Here is a 23,939-nt window from a genome sequence, read left to right on the forward strand (position 1 = left end):
AAGATGGTAGACTCGTCTTTAGAGTCCTATTTATTAAATAAAGATAACCTGTGATTAGAGGGGACCTTTCATAAATGGAATGTCTTTATCCTGCTTTCAGGTGTGTGTGTGTCTGTCTGTCTGTCTGTCTGTCCGAGAGTGAGTGTATGTGTGAGTCTCTGCATATGTGTTTGTGTGTGTGTCTGTATGTCTCTGTGTGTGCGAATCTGTGTGTGCATGTGTATAAGAGTCTGTATGTGTATGAGTGTGTCTGTGTGAGTCTCTGTGTGAGTATGTATATATGTCTATGTCTCTGTGTGGTACAGAATAAACAAATGTGAGATAGTTTTTTCAAAAGAGAAAGTGGACCTCAGTTTTTAACATTGTGTTTATTTTTTTGTGTGTATGTGAGTGCATGTGAAGGTCAGAGGACAACCTATAGGAGTTGGTTCTCTCCTCCCACTATGTAGATCTCATGGATCAGACAAGGTGTCAGCCTGACAGGAAGCGCCTTTGTCTTCTGAGCCCTCTTGTTAGACCTATTTTAAATTTTTCACTAAGGAAGTTCTTAAATGTGTAAAAGTAGAACAATATGATGAGCCCACGGACTTAGCATCCGACTTCACTTGTTACCAACGATCTTGCCTGCCTTGGCAGGGCTGTCGCTAACTGGTAAATATTTGTCTAGCATGCAGAAGGCCCTGCAGTCCATCCTACCTCTACAGAGGAAACAAAAAGAAGTTCATGAGACAGCTAGGAGAATACAAATGACAAATATTTGGTGATGTTAAGAAATTACTCAGCCGGGCGGTGGTGGCGCACGCCTTTAATCCCAGCATTTGGGAGGCAGAGACAGGTGGATTTCTGAGATCGAGGCCAGCCTGGTCTACAGAGTGAGTTCCAGGACATCCAAGGCTACACAGAAAAACCCTGTCTCAAAAAACAAAAAACAAAAAACAAACAAAAAAAACAACCCCCCCCCAAAAAAAGAGAGAAAGAAATTACTCTCTTTCAAAATATGGTAAAAGTGATATTTTTTATAAAAAATCCTCATCTTTTTAGAGATGTATATCCTGGTATTTTAGCTACAAACATGAGATGTCTAGAACTTGGTTTGTTAAAATGATATAAGGGAAGGGAAAAGGGAGGGAGAAATACAGATGGAAAAAAGCACATATTTCTGTTGTTGCTGAGACACGGTCTGTCTCTGTAACACAAGCTAGCCTTGAACTCACCATCCTCCTGTATCAGCCTTCCAAGTGCTGGAATTGCAGTAAGTATGTGTTACCACCCTGATTAAGAGGATATATTTATTACTTTATAGGATATAATTATTTATAATTAAGTACTACTTTAGAAATTTCATTATGTTAGTATTAGCTATTAGCTTTATTAGCATGGACAGCTTGTTTTACCCCCTTGGTCGGAGGCCAGAGAAGTAAGGTTTAGGAAAAGTACATTGTAAATCATGAAAAGAAAGTGTGTGTGTGTGTGTGTGTGTGTGTGTGTGTGTGTGTAATTGCAAACATTGTTTGCTATGGGAGAAATATTTAAAATAAAACATTTTTATCTTACTAGATTCTCAAAACGTTTTGGAAAATGATCCGTCAGTAAACTCTGAAGCACAGGACAGCACAGTCACACTGAGTAACACTGCAGAAGCCCAGACCCTACATCCCACATCTGATCTTAAGGAAGACCATTATGAAATAGGGGACAAAGGTCAGGAGCATGCAGACACTGGTGTCAGGTCAGAAAGTTCACAGGAACCAGCTTTAGAGAAACCTCCACTGGGTAAAGCAGAGCTGGAGAGCAGCCCGAGTTTTCAAGACACAGAGCAAGAGCATCACCCCCACTCGGAACACACGTGCAGAGACGCCCTGGATCTGGATCCTAACTGCTCTCCAAGCGACTTGAGAGGAAGATCATGTGCACACCTGGAGAGCAGCTCTGCAGCCTCCCCAGAGGGGGCAGGTGACAAGGGTGAAGCAGGTGCACACCTGGAGAGCAGCTCTGCAGCCCCGCCAGAGGGGGCAGGTGGCAAGGGTGAAGCAGGTGTACACCTGGAGAGCAGCTCTGCAGCCCCCCCAGAGGGGGCAGGTGACAAGGGTGAAGCAGGTGCACACCTGGAGAGCAGCTCTGCAGCCCCCCCAGAGGGGGCAGGTGACAAGGGTGAAGCAGGTGCACACCTGGAGAGCAGCTCTGCAGCCCCCCCAGAGGGGGCAGGTGACAAGGGTGAAGCAGGTGCACACCTGGAGAGCAGCTCTGCAGCCCCCCTAGAGGGGGCAGGTGGCAAGGGTGAAGCAGGTGCACACCTAGAAAGCAGCTCTGCAGCCCCCCCAGAGGGGGCAGGTGACAAGGGTGAAGCAGGTGCACACCTAGAGAGCAGCTCTGCAGCCCCCCTAGAGGGGGCAGGTGACAAGGGTGAAGCAGGTGCACACCTGGAGAGCAGCTCTGCAGCCCCCGCAGAGGGGGCAGGTGACAAGGGTGAAGCAGGTGCACACCTGGAGAGCAGCTCTGCAGCCCCCCCAGAGGGGGCAGGTGGCAGAGGTGAAGATGCTCAGGAGCTGCTTGCTGTAGACTCTACCGATGCCCAGAGTCCCAGTCATTCCAGTACAGGCCCAGGGAGCCAGGATTTACTGAGGAGGCGACTGCCTGCGCCAGGTGAGAAAACCCTCTAGACTGTTATTAACCTGCTTGTGTTGCCCCGAGAATGTGGCAGAAGTCATTTACAGCAATAGGATGCTGGACAGGTTTCCAGTCCCTAGACTAGCTCAGTCACTGTATTAACTGGCTCCCTATACATTTAAATGTTCGTGTGTGTGTGTGTGTGTGTGTGTGTGTGTGTGTGTGTTGCCACAATGTAATTATGGAGGTCAAAGGACAACTCTCACAAATCATTTCAGTTCTGCTAACGTGTGGCTCCTGGAAGCTGAACTCAGTCACCATTACCTACCTCAGTGTCATCATGGCCCACAAATTACATTTGTAAAGAAATGTATTTTATGTGTTTAGATGTTTTCCCTACAGGTATGTCTGTGTACTATGTGCATGCCTGTACTCAAGACAGTCAGAAGAGGATGTCAGATCACCTCAGACTGAATTACAAATGGTTGTAAACCACCATGTGGATGCTGAGGATTGAACCTTGGTCCTCTGAAAGAGCAACAAGTGCTCTTAACCACTAATTCATTTCTCCAGCCCCACAAATGACGTTTTTAAATACTATTTTTATTTACTGTTTATATTCATGCAATATGACAAAAAAGGAACATAACTGATAAAAAAAAAAAGTCATATTCTTGTTTCTTATGGATTATGACTTCAAATGTTCAATTTTTTTGTCTTTTGGAAAACAAAATATTATGCAAATCATCAGGTGAGTGTGTATAAGTCAGTGAGAACACATACACACAGGTAGATGCTTGGTTAGTTTTTGTTGTTGCTCTTATTTTGAGATAATATCTCATTCTGAAGCCCAAGCTGGCCTCAAACTCACAGTGATCTTTCTGCCTCAGCTTCTTGAGATCCAGGAGTTCAGTCATGGGCCGTCATGCCCAGTACTTTCAGTACTCAAAGGGGCTCTGTCGGAAATTCCTGTCTTCTAGTGCCAAGGCATAGTATTCAAGCATTGACTGAGCTGATACCTAACATCCCACTGCTAATACCTGGTACCTGATGTGTCCCATGCACTCCCATCATAATAGTCTGCTCAGGAAGCACTTAGCTCATTTCTCACAGTGTTATTTCCCTGGCATCCGACGCATAGCAACAACTTTATGAATAGTTTTTGAATGAGGAAATGGATAGATGGATGTATGAATGACAGATGTGATTGGATGGACCATTGTCTACTATTACAATTCCACCATTGTAGAGGTTCATCATGAATAAAAAATAAAACCATGTTTCAAATGGAGTGTTTGTATGGAAGAGAGCCTAATACGGAGAAATGAGCTAATCAACAACTTTGGTTTGCATAAAGGGAAATTTTCAAAAGCATAGGCATCCTGTCTGTCCTGTAACCGGGTAAGAGGTAAGAGACACTGCCCACTCTTACAGTGTGCTGTCTCCAATGTTCCTTTAACTCTAGAGGCTGGAAGTCATGAAGAAGATACACAGTTGGTGAAGGAAAAGGAAGAGGTTGCACAGGATACGTTGAGAAAGACTGATAAGAAGAGTCTCTGGACCTATGGTGAGAACAAAGCTGATTTGCTACAGTTAGTTTACATCATTCGCAGATCCTTAAGGAAAATGCACGGAAAACTATGTTGTTTAAGCAATTTTAATTTTAATTTTATATATATATATATATATACACATATATAAATGTTTAATAAATTCAATAAAATAGAGCAATACAATTTTAATTTTTTTTTCCTCCAGGGCTACTGTTTGATATTTTGTTTAACATAGAAATCCTCATGGTCAGAAAGTCTACTCCCTCACCCTGACCCCGACCCCCACTGGGGACTAAGGGCCTTGTGCATGCTAAGCAAGTGCCATACCACTGAGCTACCATGCTAGAGACAGAAAACACTGCATAGAAAAGACGAAACTAAAACCACCTTTTGTTTTGTTGAGGCAGGGCTTTGCCAGGTAGTCCTGACTGGCATGGGATTCACTGTGCAGCCCAGGCTAGCCTCAGACACATGGCAGGATTCCTGCCTCAGCCTCCAGAAACTGCCTTCTCAACTAGAGACTGCTAACCTCTCAGATTGCGTGTTTAAGTTGTTTGTTGTTTTGTTTCCCCTTTGAGAACGAATCTCAACATGTTAAGGCAGGTGTCACAGCCCTCCCACGTGCTAAGAGTTACAGGCTCTGCCACGCAGGCTGGGTCATTTTAACTTTTGATTACAGAGTGGTCTGTTCTAGCTACTATATACGTGGAGAATGTGGAAGAAAGGTCACATGACTCACTTTCAGATGCGTCATTGACTATGACAGTGTATAAATAACTTTGACACACATATCTCCAAATAGCTTCAAGAGATTAAAGAAGGTATTTCTATTAGACTTTTTGTTTTATTTCTTCCTGTATAGACCAGACCAGACCACTCTCAAATTCATGACAATCCCCCTGCCTCAGCTTTTATTAGAAGTGTGAAAATATAGAAGAGTCAGGCAAAGGAACTGGGCACTGCCAGTAATACTTGTGTTTCATTTCCGTTTCGCCACCATCGTTTCTGACTCATGTTCCTCTCGTTTTCTGTTGTCTTCTCACCTGGCAGGCTCAGTGTGTCTCGGCTGCCTGATTGTGGCAGTTGTGCTAAGCTCTGTCAACAGCTACTATTCCTCCCCAGCCCAGCAGGTGCCCCAGAACCCAGCCTTGGAGGCCTTCCTGGCCCAGTTTAGCCAACTGAAAGAGAAATTTCCAGGTCAGAGTTCCTTCCTGTGGCAGCGAGGACGTAAGTTTCTCCAGAAGCACCTCAATGTCTCAAACCCCAGTGAGCCGGCCACCATCATCTTCACAGCCGCTCGGGAGGGGAAGGAGACCCTCAAGTGCCTGAGCTACCACGTTGCCAATGCATACACCTCTTCTCAGAAGGTGACTGCCGTGTCCATAGACGGGGCCAAAAGAGCCCTGCAGGACAGTGACACCGTCAAGCTGCTGGTTGACTTGGAGCTTAGCTCTGGGTTTGAGAATGGCCACAAGGCTGCTGTAGTCCACCACTTTGAATCCCTTCCTGCGGGTTCCACCCTGATCTTCTACAAGTACTGTGACCATGAGAATGCCGCCTTTAAAGACGTGGCCCTTGTCCTGACCGTTCTGCTGGAAGAGGAAACGTTAGAAGCAGGCGTAAGCCCCAGGGAAACAGAAGAAAAAGTGAGGGATTTACTCTGGGCCAAGTTCACCAACTCCAAAACCCCCAGCTCCTTCAGCCACATGGACTCAGACAAGCTGAGTGGGCTGTGGAGCCGCATCTCTCACCTGGTGCTGCCCGTGCAGCCTGTCAAGAACATAGAAGAGCGAGGCTGCCTTTTCTGAAGCCAGCCTCAGAGGTGACAGGGAAGGGCCAGGTCTGAGGGCTCCGTTCCACTGGGAGGAGGTGATTGGCACGTGAGAGGAAACAGCTGGGAGGCACATGACTTTACTAGAAAAGAAGCTTTTTCTTTTACTTTTATAAAAACCTTCTAGACTGAACTTTGATAAAACTAACAATTGGCCTGATGTTTTCCTTTGTCTTGTAAAGCCAATAAGGGTTATATACAACATGATGTGTGGATTGTTTCAATGTCCAGCACAGCTGTAGAATCGTCGAACAGGAAGATCTGATTTCTGGGAAGGCAGCACCACCGCTGCCCTGCAGGGACTCTAACAGGCCTCTGGGGCAGTGCTCAGGCCTGGACAGGGAGTAATTGGAATGATTTTAGAGAACCCTTCTACTACGTATTAAGAATTTTTTAAGATTTACTTTAATAATGCACTCGTGGGGTTGGTTGTGTCTTACACAGATTTGCACTTTGAATAGATGAAAACAGGAAACTAGAATTCAACCCTCCAAACCTAAGAACCTGGAGTGTGTATGCTTTTATTCCGTTAATGAGCTGAGGTGAGAACAGCTGTGCTCAGAAGAAGACTGTCCCCACGCATCGGAATCAATGTAGAGATTGTTGGTAATAACTGGAAATGAAAAATTTCCAACTGGGCCTCCCAGCACCCTCCCTCCTATGAGACGTGCCTGCTCTTGGCTGCTGGTATTATTTGGGTTCTCTGTTAGATTTCAGTGGAACTGAGATTCACTGAGAAGGAAGTTTGGAAAACATTGATGAAGTGAGAGCACATTCTGGAATAGGAACTTGGATAGGAAGAAATGAACGTGTTAACGCTGAGGAGTAAGGTCTGTGGTCCAGGGTGACAAAGACCTGCAGGTGAGCCGCTACTGGAGGTCTCAGGGCAGGGCTTTTGTTCATGTCTGTTGATCTTCCCGTCCGTACGTCCTCCCCGCTGGAATCTCAGTTGTCTGTGATAAGAGTCTGAGCGCAGTTTCAGAAAGGACCTGAGGAACAAACAGCAGCTGACATGAGCTCACTGAATGCGTCGTTAGCTAGTTAGAAATGCCATCCATGGGGAGGGATCTGAGAAATGCAAGGGGGCGTTCTCCATAGAGGACAGAGAGGGATCATGGCCAATATCGGTTGTTACGCTTCCGTCCCATGATTTCAGACTGGGGCCAATAGCTGTTGATCAGCATGTGAACTCTGAAAGCAAAACTCTAGTAAAATGATCTTGACCCACAGAAGGTCTGTTCCATTCCCTTGGAATTTTGCACTCAGTTTTGGGTCACCCGCTGCTATAAGATCATGATATAGTTAAGACTTTAAGCAACCTTGGGGGGGGGGGGCGGTTAGGAGACACTAAGAAGATCTCTATTGATAGTTAAAAGGATCACAGAGGCACGGGTGAGAAGTGATCTGAAAATACTTGCCACAAGATGGCTTTGGCCAGAGCCTTTGGTCCACTCAGTTAAGTATAGAAACATTCAGGAAATAGTATGCATTTGGGATTTTGAAAAAATCCTGAAACAGATTTAAGAAAAGACCCTACACAAAGTTTAAGCATAGTGAATGGAGTTTGACTGCCAACCCAGTGTGAAGCACAGGGACTGAAGAAAAAAAATCTGTTTGGCATATTTGATTTTTTTTCTTCTGTATTTCTAGACTTACTTGTTTTAAATGCTAGTGGCTTGTCATATAGCCATGTCTGTCCTGGTGCTTACTCTGTGGTGTAGCTGACTTTGAACTTACAGTAATTTCCCCAGCTCAGTTTCCTGAGTGCTGAGGTTATAGGTGTGTACCATCATATCCAGCTTTCAGTTCAGCTCCTAGCCACTAGCATTACATCACGTAGAGCCACATAGAGTCTCACGTCAGAAGGTGCCTTGCAGAATTGTTATGTTGGCCTTTGACCTGTGCTACCTCAGACTCTAGAGGAACTGGTCTACAGTATTTGTGCACAGTCTATGTCAGTGGCTCAGATCATAGGTGAAAAGTAATTGTTTCTTCATTAAAACTATATAAAACTACAGTTTTACACAGTTTGCTATGAACACAAATTTTAGGATATAATAAATTTTAGAAATTTATATTTTCAATTTTTTTAACTATTTACCTTGTTAAAATATACCTCCTTCTATCATAAGTGCAATCAACTGAGACTTGTCAGTTTTCTATTCCCTGTTTCAAAACCCAGGGTCTTAACATTCAAGGAAAGCACCCTACCACTACGCTATATTCTCAGACCTCTTAAAAAATCATTTTGAAAAAAAGCAGTATATGTTAGTTTGGGGTCAGAACAAATGATTTTTTTATTTTTGATACAGGGTCTCTGCACAGCCCAAAGTAGTGATTCTCAAGCCTTAGACCTGTACGTGATGGGATTAGAGTAGTGTGCCGCCACATTTAAAAATGTACACATATCTATTACCTAGTGTACTGTCTTCTAGACCATTGTTTTTTGTATCCAGTTTTACAGCCTTTTATGTGTGTTGTAATTCTTTGTGATATTTTGCCTGGGGCGGGTATGGATATATGTATGTTTTTTGTTGGTGGTGGGTTTTTGGTTTTTTTTTTTTTTTTTTTTTTTTTTTTAATAGAATCCCTTCTTGACTAATACCAAGTCTCAGAAGCAAGCAGGGGAAATAGAAACAGTCTTTAGAGTTGGGTCTTTCTTTCCCCTTCAGGTAAAATTTATGGTTCTTTTGGGTAGCACTCAGAGATCATCAGAAAAGTTCTAGAGAGTTCTTATCACTGAACTCATTTTAATAAATTTTATCTGGAAGCCTTTGGGAGAGGTTAGTGAGGTTCAGTGCCCTTCCCCTCCCCAGCAGCTGATGGTACAGTTTTGTCGCAGCCTTTGGTTCACATTCTTGTTAAAGACAGGAGCACAGTGAGCACAGATGTTGGGTATGACAGACAGATGCAGCCTGTGAACACTAAAGTAATGCAGCAAAATGATTTTCAACAACACTTTTACATTCTCTAACAAAGATTTTTTAACCCCATAGAATTTTGCCTTTATGTATTTACACATTTAATGGCTTGTCAGATTTCTCAAGTCACCTTAACTGCTTTTTGCATTCATTTCCATGTTGAATGTGCCTTATTCAAATCAATTGTCTGGTTACTATACAATAAATCTTATTTTTTCCTAGCTGATTGATTTTTGACTAAAATTTCCAAAATAAAGAATTTATGGAAATGGGCATGTGGTCTTTAATGGTGGGGAGAGTCAAAAGGATTCTGGAAACATCCAGTGGTGTTGGCGGCTGACAGGGAAGAAGTGTGGTGCAGACTGTGAGCTTCTAATCCTCTGGAACCCTGGGCAGTGTCTGTGCAGCATCCCCTTCCCCCCCCCCCCCCCCCCCCACACACCTGGCTCTCTCTTGACTAGGGGACACATGAGCACAGCCTTGGGAGTTGTTCCAAACATGAGGTGAGCTGACTCAAGATGTATTAAGTGTGGGTGGGTGTCCAGCATTGTGTATGTTGGAAAGTAGGAAGATGGTTTGTTATTTAAAATTCAAATTTAGAGGCTAGAGAGATGGTTTAATAAAGTGCTGCACAAACATGAGGACCAGAGTTTGGATGCCACATATGAATCTTCCTGCAAATGAATCTTTACACTCAGGAATCAATCTCAGTCTCTCTCTCTCTCTCTCTCTCTCTCTCACTCTCTCTCTCTCTCTCTCTCTCTCACACACACACACACACACACACACACACACACACACACACACACGGGCATCATTCTCAGAGCTGGGATGATAGCTCAGTTGGTAAAACGCCTGCCTTGGAAGAACAAGCACCTGAGTTCAATCTTGACACCTGTTTGTTTTTGTTTTAAAAATAAAAAGCTGGGTGTATCGTCACAGGCATGTTACCCAGCACCGAGGAAGCAAGAGACAGACAAGATCCCTGGGGCTTCGAAAGCCAGCCAACCTACGTACTCACACACATGCATGCACACACGTGCACGCACACGCACACCAGAACAAAAGAACAGTTTGCTCTGAGAACGCTGCCGATCCTAAACTAGTGCAGGTAGACTCCCAGGATCCACTCTCTAGCCTCCTCACTTCTCGGAATCTAGTGCTGGGCCTTGCTGTCTTTCTCAGCTCGGACCAGTGTTTCTTGACTAATTTCCTATTTGATTCTTGTAATTTAGGAAAATACATTTTCAAGAGTTAGCATATCTTAAGAGCATTTGGCAACCACAGTACAGAAGAATCTGCTTGCAGAGAATGGGGCTTCTTAAACCCTGTCCAATTACCTACAGTAGACGAGCCGCTGGTGGTAGTTTTATTTGTGAGCGTTTAAGTTAAAAGGGTGGAAAATTACAATTTACCCCCAAACACAAACTGGGTAGTAACCAAGTTTCTGTATAATATATTCAAAGTTGAGAAGATTAAACACAGCAACAAACAAAACAAAAAGCCCCTAAGCCCTCCTGTTCCGATAGCTGTTTGCAGACCGGCCAGCAGCAGTGGTGCCGCCGGGTGTGATGGACGTGTGAGCTGTCAGGCTGCAGGGATGACTCAGTAGTTGAGACTGCTTTTCGCTCTTCGAGCAGAAATTCTAGTTCAATTCCTAGCAAGCACATTTGGTGACAACTGTTTAACTCCAGCTCCAGGGGACAAACACACACACACACACACACACACACACACACACACGCATGCCCCCCCCACATACACATAAATAAAAGTAAAATAATTTGTTAAAAAAATGAATTGTCAATTTAGTAATACTATGGGACTGTTTCCTGAGAGGTCATGTCAAGTTCTCATTTGGGTTGGGGCTAAATCTGCATACAACAAATACAGAGACGCTGGGGACTGGAGAGATGGTTCAGGGTTTATGAGCACCCGCCGCTCTTGCAGCAGACCTGGACCTACGTTTGGTTCCTGGTTAGCCTTCTACTCTGTCAGTCTAGTATAAAGAGAAGGTCTGGGGCAGAGATCGCTGGACAGGAGTCTGTGGGGACAGTGGAAAGCGGAGTGATGGTGTGTGGTTACTAATGGACGGCTTTTGCCTGGGGACCCTTAAGTTGTGTCCTGCTCAAGTCCTCTGCCACCCATCCCACAGCTCAGGATCTGTGAGCTCACAGGCTAGGGAGAAGTGGATCCCAGCCCACCACTGTCTGGCAAACAGCCTTGCACTCCCAGCTGGCTGCTTGTTTGCTTGTCTTCTGGCCACATCTCTGTCCTATATCCATAGCCGAGTCTCTCCATTGTGAGCCCCCCCCCCTTTTTTTTTCACATTTTTTCTTTTATTGGATATTTTCTTTATTTACATTTCAAATGTTATCCCCTTTCCTGGTTTTCCCTCCGTAAACCCCCTATGTCATCCCCCCCTTCTACATGGGTGTTCCTCCACCCACCCACTCCTGCCTCCCTGCCCTGGCATTCCCCTACACTGGGGCATCAAGCCTTCACAGGAGCAAGGGTCTTGCCTCCCACTGATGCCTGACAAGGCCATCCTCTGCTACATATGTGGGCGGAGCTATGGGCCCCTCCATGTGCACTCTTTGGTTGGTAGTATAGTCCCTGGGAGCTCTGGGGCTCTGATTAGTTAATATTGTTCTTCCTGTGGGGTTGCAAACCCCTTCAGCTTCTTCAGTCCTTTCTGTGACTCCTTCATTGGGGACCCTGTGTTCAGTCCAATGGTTGACTGTGAGCATCTGCCTCTGTATTTGTCAGGCCTGGCAGAGCCTCTTAGGAGACAGCTATATCAAGCTCCTGTCAGCAAACACTTCTTGGCATCCGCAATAGTGTCTGGGTTTGGTGTTTGTATATGAGATGGATCCCCAGGTGGGGCAGTCTCTGGATGGTCTTTTCTTCAGTCTCTGCTCCACACTTTGCCTCCATATTTCCTCCCGTGAGTATTTCTTACTCCATCTCTCAGGGTAGGTTGCAAAGCTATTTTCCGACCTTTTTTTCCTTTGGAATGTACTTGAGGCCAGGTTTATCTTAGAAGATTTCATATGGGAGTAGAGATAAAGACCCATCTTTTCCAGCCTTCTTCTGAGCTTACAGAGCCCCATTCTTCTGCCAGGACAGGCAGAATAAACTTAGCTTAAAACTTGTTTTGTGGATCTAAATAGAGTAATTCTAACACGAGTGCCTTAAGAGTTTTAGGAGACATAAGAAGCTTTGGAGCCGGGTAGTGGTGGCGCATGCCTTTAATCCCAGCACTTGGGAGGCAGAGGCAGGAGGATTTCTGAGTTCAAGGACAGCCTGGTCTACAGAGTGAGTTCCAGGACAGCCAGGGCTACACAGAGAAACCCTGTCTCGAAAAACCAAAAAAAAAAAAAAAAAAAAAAAAAAAAAAAAAAAAAAAACAAAACAACAACAACAACAAAAAAAGAAGCAGCTTTGGAAGGCTAGTGGTAATGACTGATTAATACTGTGAGGAAGTTCATGCCATGGAATCCTATGTACACTTCAAAATAATCTAAAATACATATTTTGTGTGATATTTTTTTCGCCACTACCAAAAAAAAGTACTTTTGACTTTCATACAAACTGTGCTTGGCTAACCCTATTTTTTCCTTTTAAGGTTCTTCCCCATTAGCTGTTACCGGTTCCTGCCTCATCTTCCTTAGCATCAGGGCCGAGAGGAAGGGAAGAGGAATTCAGGTCAAGGAGGAGTAGGGCCAGGGATATTCTCAGTAGCCAGAGGCTGGACTGGAACCCTTGGATTTGGGGATGGAGTTCGGAGGACTTTAGAAGATGGTGAGGGTTCCAGTTTAGTTTTAAAATGTTTATTTGACTCAGAACACAATCCTGCTGAGGAGAGTGCTCTTTTGTTAGTTTTAGGACTAAATGCAATTCCCAATAGATCTAAGAACTCTGGGTCAAGGCAAAAGCCTTGATGATGTGGACGAGCAGGGATAGACACAGGTTTGCCAAAGGCCTGAGATCCACCTACTGGGGCACTTGTGTCATCTTATGTTCAGACCCCAAAGAGAAGGTGATCTTAGGCCCTTACTCAAGGTGACCCAGCCGCCAAGCATCTGGTGCCCACCCCTGTGGAGGTAGGAACTGCCACACCCACTTAACTCTGGGAGACAGAGCTCTTTATCTACCACCTTGATGTGGGTGGTGTGTGGTAGGGGGGATTCCACAGTGACAAGACAGAGAAGAAGTTCGCTAGCCAAATGTTTCCCTTGGGCCTGGACCAAGTCGCCCTCGGGGTCTGCTGGTCTTTGGTAAAGAACCTTTTTGGGAGCTGATACACCCAGAATTGTGGGAATGATGGTTGCGGAAGGAGGTGCGACTTCTTTCTTGGTCTGGGCAGGGTTCTTGGCAGGATAGTCATTGCCTACATTTCAAGAACAGTGCAGGGCTTCTCAAAAGGAGTTGATAAGAAACCATCTTCCTTAATCATCAATTACATGTTTGTCCTAAATATATCAACATTTCCTAAAAAAACTGTCCTTAAATATATCAAAATACCTCCTGAACAATAATGTCGCAGATCATCTACAGAGTCTAAGCACTCCATAGAGTTGGGATAAACCTTGAACAAACTCTGCCAGGCCCTGACCAAGGAACTTTCCAACCCCCTAAGCCTTAAAGCCTAAGACTTGCTGAAATCCCCTGTCCCCCTGAGTTCACCCTTCAGCCCTTTACCCACTCACTCACTTTGTCAGTTAAGTCTCCCACTATCACCTGCATCCAGATAGCCCAGGTAAGTCAGTTTCTAAAGATAAAACAGACTTGTCTGGATAAACAACTCCAGGAGAGAGAGAGACTGCAGGCTTGCAGCTAGCCCTGGAAGTTCCATTTAACTTCCCATAGAAACCCCAAGTGTTTCCATCCTCTTTGGTAGACAACCCTTTCCTGCTGTGTCTGCTCCCCCATGCCCCACTGTTTGAAATAAACACCCACTGCTGAGGTCAGACAAGTATCCTCCTGCTTCCTGTTGCTAAGGTGCCTCAAAAATGGAGCACAGAGCTGGGGCAGTTACTATTCTCCATCCCTGGTCTGCATCCCTGACCTTTTGTTGTTTTTCTGGACTTTAGAGACCTGGTTTCTCTGAGTAGCTCTGGCTGTCCCGGAACTAGCTCAATAGACCAGGCTACCTTCGAACTCAGAGATCTGCCTGCTTAGGCCTCTGGAGTGCTGGGACTAAAGGGATGTATTCCCACTCCCAGCTGCATCCTGGTCTCCCCCCTTCACATTCAAAGCCAGTTCTCTGTTGTCTAGCCTCCAGAGCAGCCAGTTGCACCTTCTCACCCAGTCCTCCCACCTGGGATACAGGGCGTTGCCTCTTTCTCCCACTTCCTTCTTCCCAGTTAGGTCTGGACAGAGCAATAGCCTGAGGCCGGAAAAGGGTCAAAGAGTATCATGGAAAAGGGCCGAGCCCAGATGACTGCCCCTCTACAATCCTGAAGCTAAACTGATGTGGCAAGGGCAGCTCTGTCTTTCAGCGCACCCCCAGAGTGATGGGGATAAAGCACTAGGAAAATGTGCTTCAGGCTCGTTGGTTCTCAGAAGTGAGCCCCGCTAGCAAAACAGAGACCAGCTGCTCCCCAGGGCAAAGCCGCACACTTCCGGTGATACCAGAGAAGGGGCTGTGACAGGGCCAGAGGTCTTAACAACAACAGGATTGTCCTGGCTACAGCTGCAGCCCGCTCAGCTGTAGTCATGGCCCTGAGGTGGGGAGAGCTACTCATACTCTTGTGTTACACACATGCAGACAGGCTGACTGCATCCCTGACCTTTGGTTGTTTTTCTGGATTTTAGAGACCTGGTTTCTCTGAGTAGCTCTGGCTGTCCCGGAACTTGCTCAATAGACCAGGCTACCTTTGAACTCAGAGATCTGCCTGCCTAGGCCTCCGGAGTGCTGGGACTAAAGAGATGTATTCTCACTCCAAGCTGTATCCCTGGCCTCCCTGCTTCACATTCAAAGCCAGTTCTCTGTTGTCTAGACTGCATTCCAGTTCTCTTGTTTTTGAAGTCTCTGTGCAACTGTCTCCCTCCCCTCCATCCCATACAATGCGAGACTGATTGTCTAACACTGTGAAGTCTTCTGAGAAAGAGTGACTTGACTGAAAAGTGGAGAGGAGCAGAAACTGCAGGCCTGGAAAGTGAGGAGGGCGGGCAGAAGTCTGTAGTGCCCCCAGTGAGTTCACCATCCTGGGCAGGACACCTGTAAGAACTACCAAATAAATACTGTGAAGCTTGTGTTTTGGACAAAACGTTCACATCTTTTTATCTCTTCCACTAAGTAAGTCTTCTCTGCAAACATTTCAATAGCTTTCCCACTCAGTTCAATATTTGTTTATGCAAAAGCCCTTCTGTTTTCTGGGAACACAATGACCTAGAGCCATGAGCAGGCCCTTTGTCCCTTGGAGCAGTGAACCCTTCCCTCTTGCTCCCACAGTTCCTGTGCACTAATTCTTTTCAGACTAGCCAATGGAATAGACCTGTGAGGACCCCAGGTCATGGGGAAGATAGTCACCCCTTGAGTGAGAACAAAAACTAAACGTGCTTCCTGTCGGAGTGTGTTCACTCCTCAGAGTAGTAAAGTTTTGATCAGTAGTAAGGTTTGCCTTGCCCAGGCACTTCCGTTGGAATTGTGGTATCTTTCTCCGAAACCTGGAACTTATCTCTAGCTAACTTAAAGCCCCCTTTCCCAACACACAGGGAATACTCCCAGGTTGTGAATGCTGACCCAGCAAAGAAGGTTTCCTTGCAATCAAGTGAGAGCTTTGTTAATGTGTGAGCAGAAGAGGAGAGGACGTGTGTAGATTTTGGATGTTTCGGGTGTTCAGATGAGTATTCATTTTCAAACCATGCACAGTTGCCCCTCCCCGGATAAAGAATGGAAGGAAGACCCTCTGGAATTTTCTACTTAAAATTTCTCCTTTATTTTGACATTCGCTTGGTTGTGTTCCAAGTTATCAAAGTTACAACAAGACAAGAAATCTGCAGCAGGAGAAGTGGAGTGGTGTGGAGAAGGATGAAGAGGACTGGCTGTTCCCTGGGCCCCCGATTCCTCCTCTGCCTGTTTAGGGTTCAGTTTGAAGAGTGTACAAATTGTGTCTCATGGTACAGACTCAACGGCTAAAGGGACAGAATAGCCGAGTTGGGTGAACCTTCTCGTCCTCAGGATGGAGCTTACGATGTGACAGTGAAGAGTCAGGGGGGCAGGTGACCTGCAGCCTAGGGTGGAGCATGTGCCTTGAACGATGTGGGCTGAAGGGCCGTGTGTGTTCCCCCTCCCCTCTGACACCTGGGATCCAGATTTTGACTTGTGGCTGAGAAAGCTACAGGAGACACAAAGGCAAAGAGTGCTTTATACCCAGAGCCCCTAGTATAAAAGTGGCTTACAGTTGGCTGGGTTCTCTTGGTTTACCCAAAGGCATTGGTATGATATGACAGCATTGTTATCTAGTGTGAAGCTGTAGGACCACAGGAGAGCAAGGCACTGGGCTGGTGGTGAGGAAGTGGGGAGAGCTGCCAGGCCCAGCAGCAAGTCAAGGGGCTGCACATGGCCCAGGATGAGCAGCAGATGGTGGGACTGGGTGCACAGGAGCTGCAGAGTTATGGCTCTGCACCGGGAGAGGGAGATTGCCAGCCCTCCTGCTGTGGCTTCCAGTAGGTGCTGGCCTTTTGAGATTGCTCAGTAGGAGGTTGAACAACTGTTTTGTTGTTGTTTTTTGAGGGGGGCGTGTCTAAGGTAGCCCAGGTTGACCTTGAACTTCTTATGTAGCCAAGGATGACCTTGAACAACCCTACCTTCCTCCCTCTACCTCCCGAGTATTAGAGGTGTGCCCACCATGCTGGGTTTTATGCAGTGCTGGAGACTGAGCCCTGGGCTTTGTGCAGACCTGGCAAGAGCTCTGTCCACTGAGCCTTAATCCGACTTGTTTGCTTCTCACCAACAATTGAGATGATTTTGTCTTCTAATTGTCTGAGTTCCTCCCAGCACCCCTTTTGAGGGTTCCAGCCCACAACAAATGTCCCTGAACCCAGAATCAGTCAGCTGGAAAGTCCACACAGCCCTGGTTAGGATGAAGGCAAGAGGAAAGTCTGACTAGCAGGTCTAAGAAGTCTTGGATTTGTGAAATATTAAGGGATATTTAGAGTCCGGTCTAGGCAAAGCTTTGCTTTCCTGGAGAACAACAGATGTCTCAGTGAAGACAGCTGACTGGTGCCCGGGGCTAAGGAGTGGACAGAATGTGAGCAGAGTGTCTTCTGCTTCTTAACCCTGTGCTCGCTATTTACAGTTGGAGATGTGAGGTGCATCCTGCTCTTTGTCGGACTGACCAACCAAGCAACCAACCAACAAAATTTCAGGAGAACAACCAGCCCACCCCTCATAGGATTCTGTGTCTCTTGAATATGCAGGCATTAATTACACGCTTAGAAGTGGGAGAGTGACCCTTGAACCACAGAGGTAACTGGAGAACTTATAGACAATACTTACTTAAAAAAAAAAAAAAAAACTAAAACTAAACTAAGCAAAGCAAAACAAACAAACAATAACAAAAACCCATAAGGCCACTGCTAGATGAAAAGTGGGAGGTGATGGGACTTGAGACTAGAGTAAGACAGCAAAATAGCTTATCGTCGTGAGACTGGAGAGTAAGAGGCCAAAGGAGGGCAAGTAAGCTTAGAATCTAATTACCAAGACACAGCCAATCTTCAGGAGAACCCCCCCCCACACCCCAGAACTCAGAAGAGAAGGCCACAGCCCCTGATGGGATAAAATGGTCCTGTTCATAATGTCACATCACAGATGGATGCTCTTGGGATGCACCAGCCTCTTAGAGGAGCTTATGCAGGTGTGTGGGAACTTAACTGTCCCTTCTTCTGGTTGCCATGGAGACTGGCCACTTTAAATGCTTTTGGGTCCAGTTGCTAGAGGGTCAGATTTTTCTTACTTGTTGGTACCCTGGACCTTTCTGCTCTGCAACTCCTGAAGGAGTCAAAGCCATTTGGCTGTTGGTAGTGATGACTAGGAGTGGGAACCGCCCCAACTCCAGCAATAGGCATCCACATACCCTGGGGGGGGGGGTGAGTCTACATATGTGACTAAGCATGGAGGAATAGGGACAATCAGTGAGATCTATCTGTTCACTGGGCTTCTAGAACTATAGTGATTAAAACCTGGAAAAGTTTCTCTAGCAGGGGGAGTAAGAAAGGACTTGAAGAGGAGACAAAGTTACAGACTCCTCTTGCTATTGTCCCCATAAGCAGCCATGTGCTGTAGGACTTAGCATCAGTTTGATGTGTTTCGTGAGGAGGGACTAGATAGCAGATGTGGTGTTTCCAGAACTCAATATCCCTATCAGAGCAGACAACCCAAGTAAAAAACAGAGTATAAACTCACGAGTGCATTCCAGCAAGCAAACTCCAAGGGGCTCTGTTAACACCTTTTCCTCTCTCCTGTCAGTTCTGGGATGTCTAGTCCTCACGGTTCCCTTAGTGTCCGTTTCTTCTAGGTATGTCCACCTCACGTCCCTCGGTCTCTGGAAGCCTTCCTAACCTTTGCTTAGCTTTCCCTGGTGCATCTTTATGCAGTCCATGAAAGCAAAGGGTTTGGGCTGATTGGAAGGGGGCATATAGAGCTTCACTGTCAGAGAGAAAATCCCCAGAGAGAAACTGGTGACATTGCAGACTTATCAGGTCCCCACCTCTGGGCCACAGGGCTGGAGACAGGTCCTGCCCTGGTCCTCACACATTTAATAGTTTACATCGTATTGAACCTCTGCTATGGAAGCCAGAAAAACTGAAATGGTTCCGGGGTGGTGGTGGTGTATTGGAGGGTCCCCTCCACCACTCCATTGCTCCTGCTGGGACAGCAGTGTTGGGTGTGTGCAGATCAGGGTGAAAGGATTACACATCTGTACTAATAGCCCTTGGATTGGTGAAGGCCTCATGCCCAGAACTTGGCCAAGTCACCGGGTAACTCTGGGGTGCAGCCAATTTGAGGGACGGAGTTCCCCCCTCTTTGAAGTGTGTAGGGGCAAAGGAGAGCCTCTCGCCTCCACCCCCATTGGGCACCATGTCAGCTGTCCGTATGTAAAAGGGGGTGCGGTAAGGGGAGCAAGTGGTATAGTGGCTGGCCACCCCACACGGCTGGCTGCAGGACTCGCTGGTGAGAGGTGCCAGGTTGCCTCTGCCATCCAGGACTTGGGTGCTGCAGGCATTGCAGGTGGGGGCTCGGGGATGGATGGAAAGGTCATGTTCCTCCTCTTCCTCTTCCTCTTCAGCATCCTCGTCATCTGTGCCCTTCTTGCAGCAGTAATACTGGGGGGAAGGAAAAGGGACACTTAAAAGGAGGTCCTCTATCACTAGTGGCCGTACACAGGAAGAACCGTCCTCCACCTTTTACTGGGGACCTCATGCTGGGGAAGGGAGATGATACACTCTAGTATAGAGAACCTCATCCCACAAGCTTTTACTCCCAGCTCTACCGGGCCAGCACTTCTCTCTTTTGCTCAGTGTGTCCTGGTGGGCGGGGGAGCAGAGAGAGAGAGGTGCATACAGGAATGCAAGGGCAGGGTTGGAGGCTGCTTCAGCAGTTTTCAGTCTCCCCGGGCTGTGACTTTCCTACCAAGGTTACCATCTCAGAGGTGAATGTGAGAGTCCTGAATCTTTCCAGGACACCATGGTGCCTCTGTGAGGTACAGAAAACGTGTGTGTGTGTGTGTGTGTGTGTGTGTGTGTGTGTGTGTGTGTGTGTGTCTGTCTGTCTGTCTGTCTGTGTGTATGGGGGGTGAACAGCTTCCTTCTGAACACACACAATTTTAAGCCTCCTTCACTTATTCTTCATATTCTATGGCTTTGGGCATTATTGCCTCCAAAGTGGGCCTCCAGTTTCTGCCCCCATCGTGGAGAAGTGGCTTGCCCGTGTGCCCCCAGCCTCTGACCATAGGCCCATGGTACTGACCTGGAGCCTACAGTAGCACAGGACAGCAATGATACAGAGGAGGATCACTGTAGCTAGGATTCCGCCAGTGATCACAACCGTTCCCGCTGTCATCCGCCCGGCGCCCCATCAAACTCTGCAAAGACGTATGCCGGTAAGTGAGGAGTAGTTGATCCACATTCTCTGCACAGCAGTAGACAGGAGGACAGGAGCTGAGTGGACCCAGGCCCGCATTGGTTTCCTGAAGGCAGAGGACTTGCTATGCTTAACCCAGAGTGGGGTGGGGGCCTCGGCTGCTGGAGGGAAAAGACAGAGAGCGCTGACTGCTCCATTTCTCCTTGTGCCATTTGGTTTCTCTCTTTGTCTCCTCTGTTGTTGTTGTTATTGTTATTATTATTATTAGGAGTATTTTGTATATATGCATGTCTTTGTTATGTGGGTGTACATGTAAAGGCCAAAGGACAACCTCCGGAGTTGTTCCTCAGATGCCATTACTATTATTTTTGTTTTGAAACAGGGTTTCTCCAAGTCATTCTGGCTATCCTAGAACTGGCTCTGTAGACCAGGCTAGCCTTGAACTCACAAAGACCCATCTGCCTCTGCCTCTGAAATGCTGGGATTAAAGACACGCACCACCACTGTCCAGTCTTTTTCCCCTCTCTTTTTTAGACAAAACCTCTTATTAGCCCAGAACTTGCCAAGACTAGGCTAGATGGCCAGAGAGCCCCAGGAATTTGCCTGTTTTGGACTCTCTCATCCCAGGATTACAAATGCCCATCATCCCATCTGGCTCTTTTTAAATGTGAGCTCTAGGGCACAAACTCAGGTCCTCTTTGGAGACTGAACCCAGGTCCTTATGCTTGCAAAACAAGCCCTACTATTCCTCCTCCATCTTCACCTCCTTCTTGACTTCCTGCTCCCATGGCTCCAAGAGGGAATACCAGAAGAGCTTTGTCTGTGGAGAGTTATGCTACGTGTTCTTGTTTCCCACAATGCCTCAGGAATCCTCACATTAACCTTTTGGGATAGCTACTCACTATCTATGTTCTATGTGCCCTGAGGCTTTGACATATTTGCCTGGAATTGCACCCAACCTGGCTCCCCTTAAAAGCCAGACTCTATATTACTTCTCTCTTGGGCACAAATATCATTAGCTTCTGAAGCTTTGGGGATGTGAGCCCAGAGGGAGCTGGCAGGCAGCATTGTAACTCCTAGAAGTCCACAGCCAGGCTAGGAAAACGGGTCTTGGTTCTTGGAGCCAAATGAATAGGACAGAGGCAAGTTCTGGGTAAGGTCATTCAGGCCTTTGGCAGGCCAGTGAGAGGTGGTTTCTGAGCTTCCAGGCATATGGGGACCCCACCCACACCTCTGCAGGACAGTGGGGGCTTGTTGGCTTGAGGATGGAGGGAGGATTTCAAGGACTTACATTCAGTGAAGGGAGCGATGACCTGTAAGACAACAAAAGGGACAGAGATATGTTACTCCTGACACAGCACTTGGACGTCCACTGTTACCTTAAACTCAATACACACAGGATAAAGGTATTATTTTGCTCTCCAGATAGATGTCCACCTCCAAGTTGTCCCTTTCTGTCATGATTCCACTGTAGCTGGGCCTCAGTTGCCCCCTGCTTACCAAGCCATGAATCCTGTGTGGTCACTTAGATGAAGGGGTACCCATTCCTTCACCCAAAGGTACCACTTGCCCTTTACCAGGTAGGTGCTCAAAGATTGCTTCCTCTTGGGGTTGATCTGAGGCTAATATGTATTTAAATGCTAAATACTGGCCCCCAAGATCTGGTTGCCGGCCCCCCGAGGAGATCCTCACGCACACCAAGTTAACTGTTAACACCAAGTTAAAAGGCTAAAGCCTGTGATTGAGCAGTAGACAGAGGTAGATAGAGGTAGAGGAAAGACAGATGTTGTGTTAGAGGAAACACGAAGAAGAGAGGAGATGGAGAGGGGAGGAAGCTGAGATGGACCATGAGCATGTAGCCAGGAGAAACAGCAAGTAACAAGGGATGTACGGCTGGGATATAAGTTAGAATAACTCCAAAATCTGCCCAATCTAGGCTTACAGCCTATAAATAAAATATCTGGATTGTGTGTCTTTTATATGGGCTAGCTAGAATTTATAACTCCTTTTACAGCTTCTACTTCACTTAGAGGTACCAAGCAGCCTCGCTGATACTAGCCTGGAGGTGGACCAGCAGTGTAGGCCTGTGCTAGCATCAAGGTATCCATCCCCTGTTCACCATAGGCCTAAGGAGTTGGGAGTCTGCATTTTAAAAAGGTCTTGGGTGATTTATTTGCACATTAGTACTGGCTTCCTTCCTGACCTTTACTGGGTTTGTGTGTGAGCCCCATGCCTTTCACTGTTGTTCGGCCTTTCTTCAGCCTCGCCCCTCCTGTGCCTGCCTGTGACTGCAGCATCTTTCTGGCACTGCCTGAAAATAGATACATATTTTTAAGTTATCTAGCTTTCTCTAAAATAAGATGCCAAGAGTAGAATACAGAAAGGTATTGCAATAAGATTCAGAATTGGGGCAGGAACTCAGGAATGGAGTAGCCAAGAAAGCGGCTGCTTGGTGCCTTGAAGGATGTGTAAGATTTGAATACATGGAGAAACATGATCATGTACTACCAAAAGCCCCTCAGGATTTCCCATCATCTCCAAGAGAGTAAAAGATAACTCATCTGGAAACAGAGACACAGCATCAATGGCTCTTTCCTGCATACTCGCCACCGTTTAACTTCTTCTCAGCTCCCAATGTTCCCTCAGCTGAAGCTCTTGCCCCCTGTGGCAGTCCCCGTTCTTAGGAAGTTTAGGTTTTAGTGAGACTTAGGTGCCCTATGTACTGACCATAGACCAAGGGTGCAGGGCATGAAGGAGGCGTTGCTGATTACTGAGGAAGATGCCTCCTACAAGGTTTGAGTTGAACCCTGTAAGCTGAGAGAAGGCGGTGCTGATAGAAATGAAACACTCCAGGGGGTAAAAAACATGGGGGTAGTGGGGGAGGGGGAGGAGAAAAAAGGGGAGGGGCAGGAGAAGGAAGGGGGAGGGGCAATGGCTGGTGGAACAAGGCCCTGAGAACTAAAAACATCTGGGAAGGCTGGGACACACTAAGGGTTTGTGGGAGTGATGTTTTTGTGCAGTGGGTAAAGATTATCCTTGTATTATTCAAATGTTGACTTCTCTCCCCACAGAGAGTTGAGTACAGGCTGACTTTGGTTTCGTCTCAGTGTTTTGTAAACATTCCTCTCTATCATCCTTTGGTCAATAAAGATCCAATTAGCTGTGCAGAGGAAATAGGAAGGTTGGACTTTGGATCCTAGCCAGGGGTCCCAGGGAGAGAGAAGTAAGCAAAGGACCACGGGAAAAAAAGATAGAGAGATCACGTGGAGAGACCAGGAGGATTTGTCAGGAGGTCAGAGAGCAGGCAAGAGGACACACATGGACCGGAGCGAGCCAGGGCAATACAGACTGAAGGTCCCGTGGCTGGGAAGGAGATAGCTTTAGAGGGTTGGGGTAGCTCAGAACGCAAGCCTAGGCTTGCAGCTTGTTAATAACCTTAATAGACCGTTGTGTCAGTTATTTGGGTACTAGACCGGGCTAAGAGGCATAGACATTCCCTGCAGTTATTCAGGCGCAAAGAGGGCAGAAGAAAACCCCCAAGACTCAGAGTTACAAGGCTGTAAGAGAGAAGAGGAGCTGAGATGTGATTCCTTTGGAGGTGATGGGGGAAGTCCTGAGGGGCTTTGGTGGTACATGATCATCTTTCTCTACTTATTCAAATCTTGCACATCCTTTCTTGGCTGCCCCTCCTGAGCCCTTGGCTCAGCTCTGGGTCCTCTGCCTTCCCATATGCTGCCTCTCAAGGCTTATTCTGGTGGGCACTAGTCAGCTTAAGAAGATATGTTTACTTTTATTTTATGCATGTGAGTGTTTTGCCTGTGCGAATGCATGTGCACCACATGTGTACCTGGTACCGAGGAAGTCAGAATAGGGTTTTAGATCCCCTGGAATTGGAATTACAGATGGCTGTGAGCTACCATGTGGATTCTGGGAAT

The 23,939-nt window shown here is 46.6% G+C and overlaps 2 protein-coding genes across 16 annotated transcripts in view; one reads left to right on the forward strand and one right to left on the reverse strand.

The window, feature by feature from the left end:
• Positions 1-6,191, forward strand: part of LOC117716576 (torsin-1A-interacting protein 2-like) — a 29,564-nt gene extending 23,373 nt beyond the window's left edge. For 3 of the 6 annotated variants that reach the window (XM_076941376.1, XM_034513649.2, XM_076941375.1), the window contains 3 exons: positions 1,558-2,643; positions 4,073-4,174; positions 5,211-6,118. In XM_076941376.1, the coding sequence (XP_076797491.1) occupies positions 1,558-2,643; positions 4,073-4,174; positions 5,211-5,968 (1,946 nt within the window). In that variant the 3' untranslated portion in view covers positions 5,969-6,118. Of the gene's footprint in view, positions 1-1,557; positions 2,644-4,072; positions 4,175-5,210 lie in introns of all 6 variants that reach the window. The other 3 variants (XM_076941380.1, XM_076941378.1, XM_076941379.1) reach the window with 3 other exon arrangements.
• A 9,650-nt stretch (positions 6,192-15,841) lies between these two features.
• LOC117715949 (protein FAM163A) overlaps positions 15,842-23,939 on the reverse strand; it is an 82,662-nt gene continuing 74,564 nt past the window's right edge. For 4 of the 10 annotated variants that reach the window (XM_076941385.1, XM_076941383.1, XM_034512709.2 and 1 more), the window contains exons 3-5: positions 21,296-21,317; positions 19,891-20,165; positions 15,842-19,247 (exon numbers count right to left, since the gene is read on the reverse strand). In XM_076941385.1, the coding sequence (XP_076797500.1) occupies positions 18,834-19,247; positions 19,891-19,983 (507 nt within the window). In that variant the 5' untranslated portion in view covers positions 19,984-20,165; positions 21,296-21,317 and the 3' untranslated portion in view covers positions 15,842-18,833. The remainder of the gene's footprint in view (positions 19,248-19,890; positions 20,166-21,295; positions 21,318-23,939) is intronic. The other 6 variants (XM_076941388.1, XM_076941387.1, XM_034512711.2 and 3 more) reach the window with 3 other exon arrangements.

The sequence above is a fragment of the Arvicanthis niloticus genome, chromosome 10 (genome assembly GCF_011762505.2).
Source record: "Arvicanthis niloticus isolate mArvNil1 chromosome 10, mArvNil1.pat.X, whole genome shotgun sequence".
In the NCBI taxonomy this organism is placed as follows: Eukaryota; Metazoa; Chordata; class Mammalia; order Rodentia; family Muridae; genus Arvicanthis; species Arvicanthis niloticus.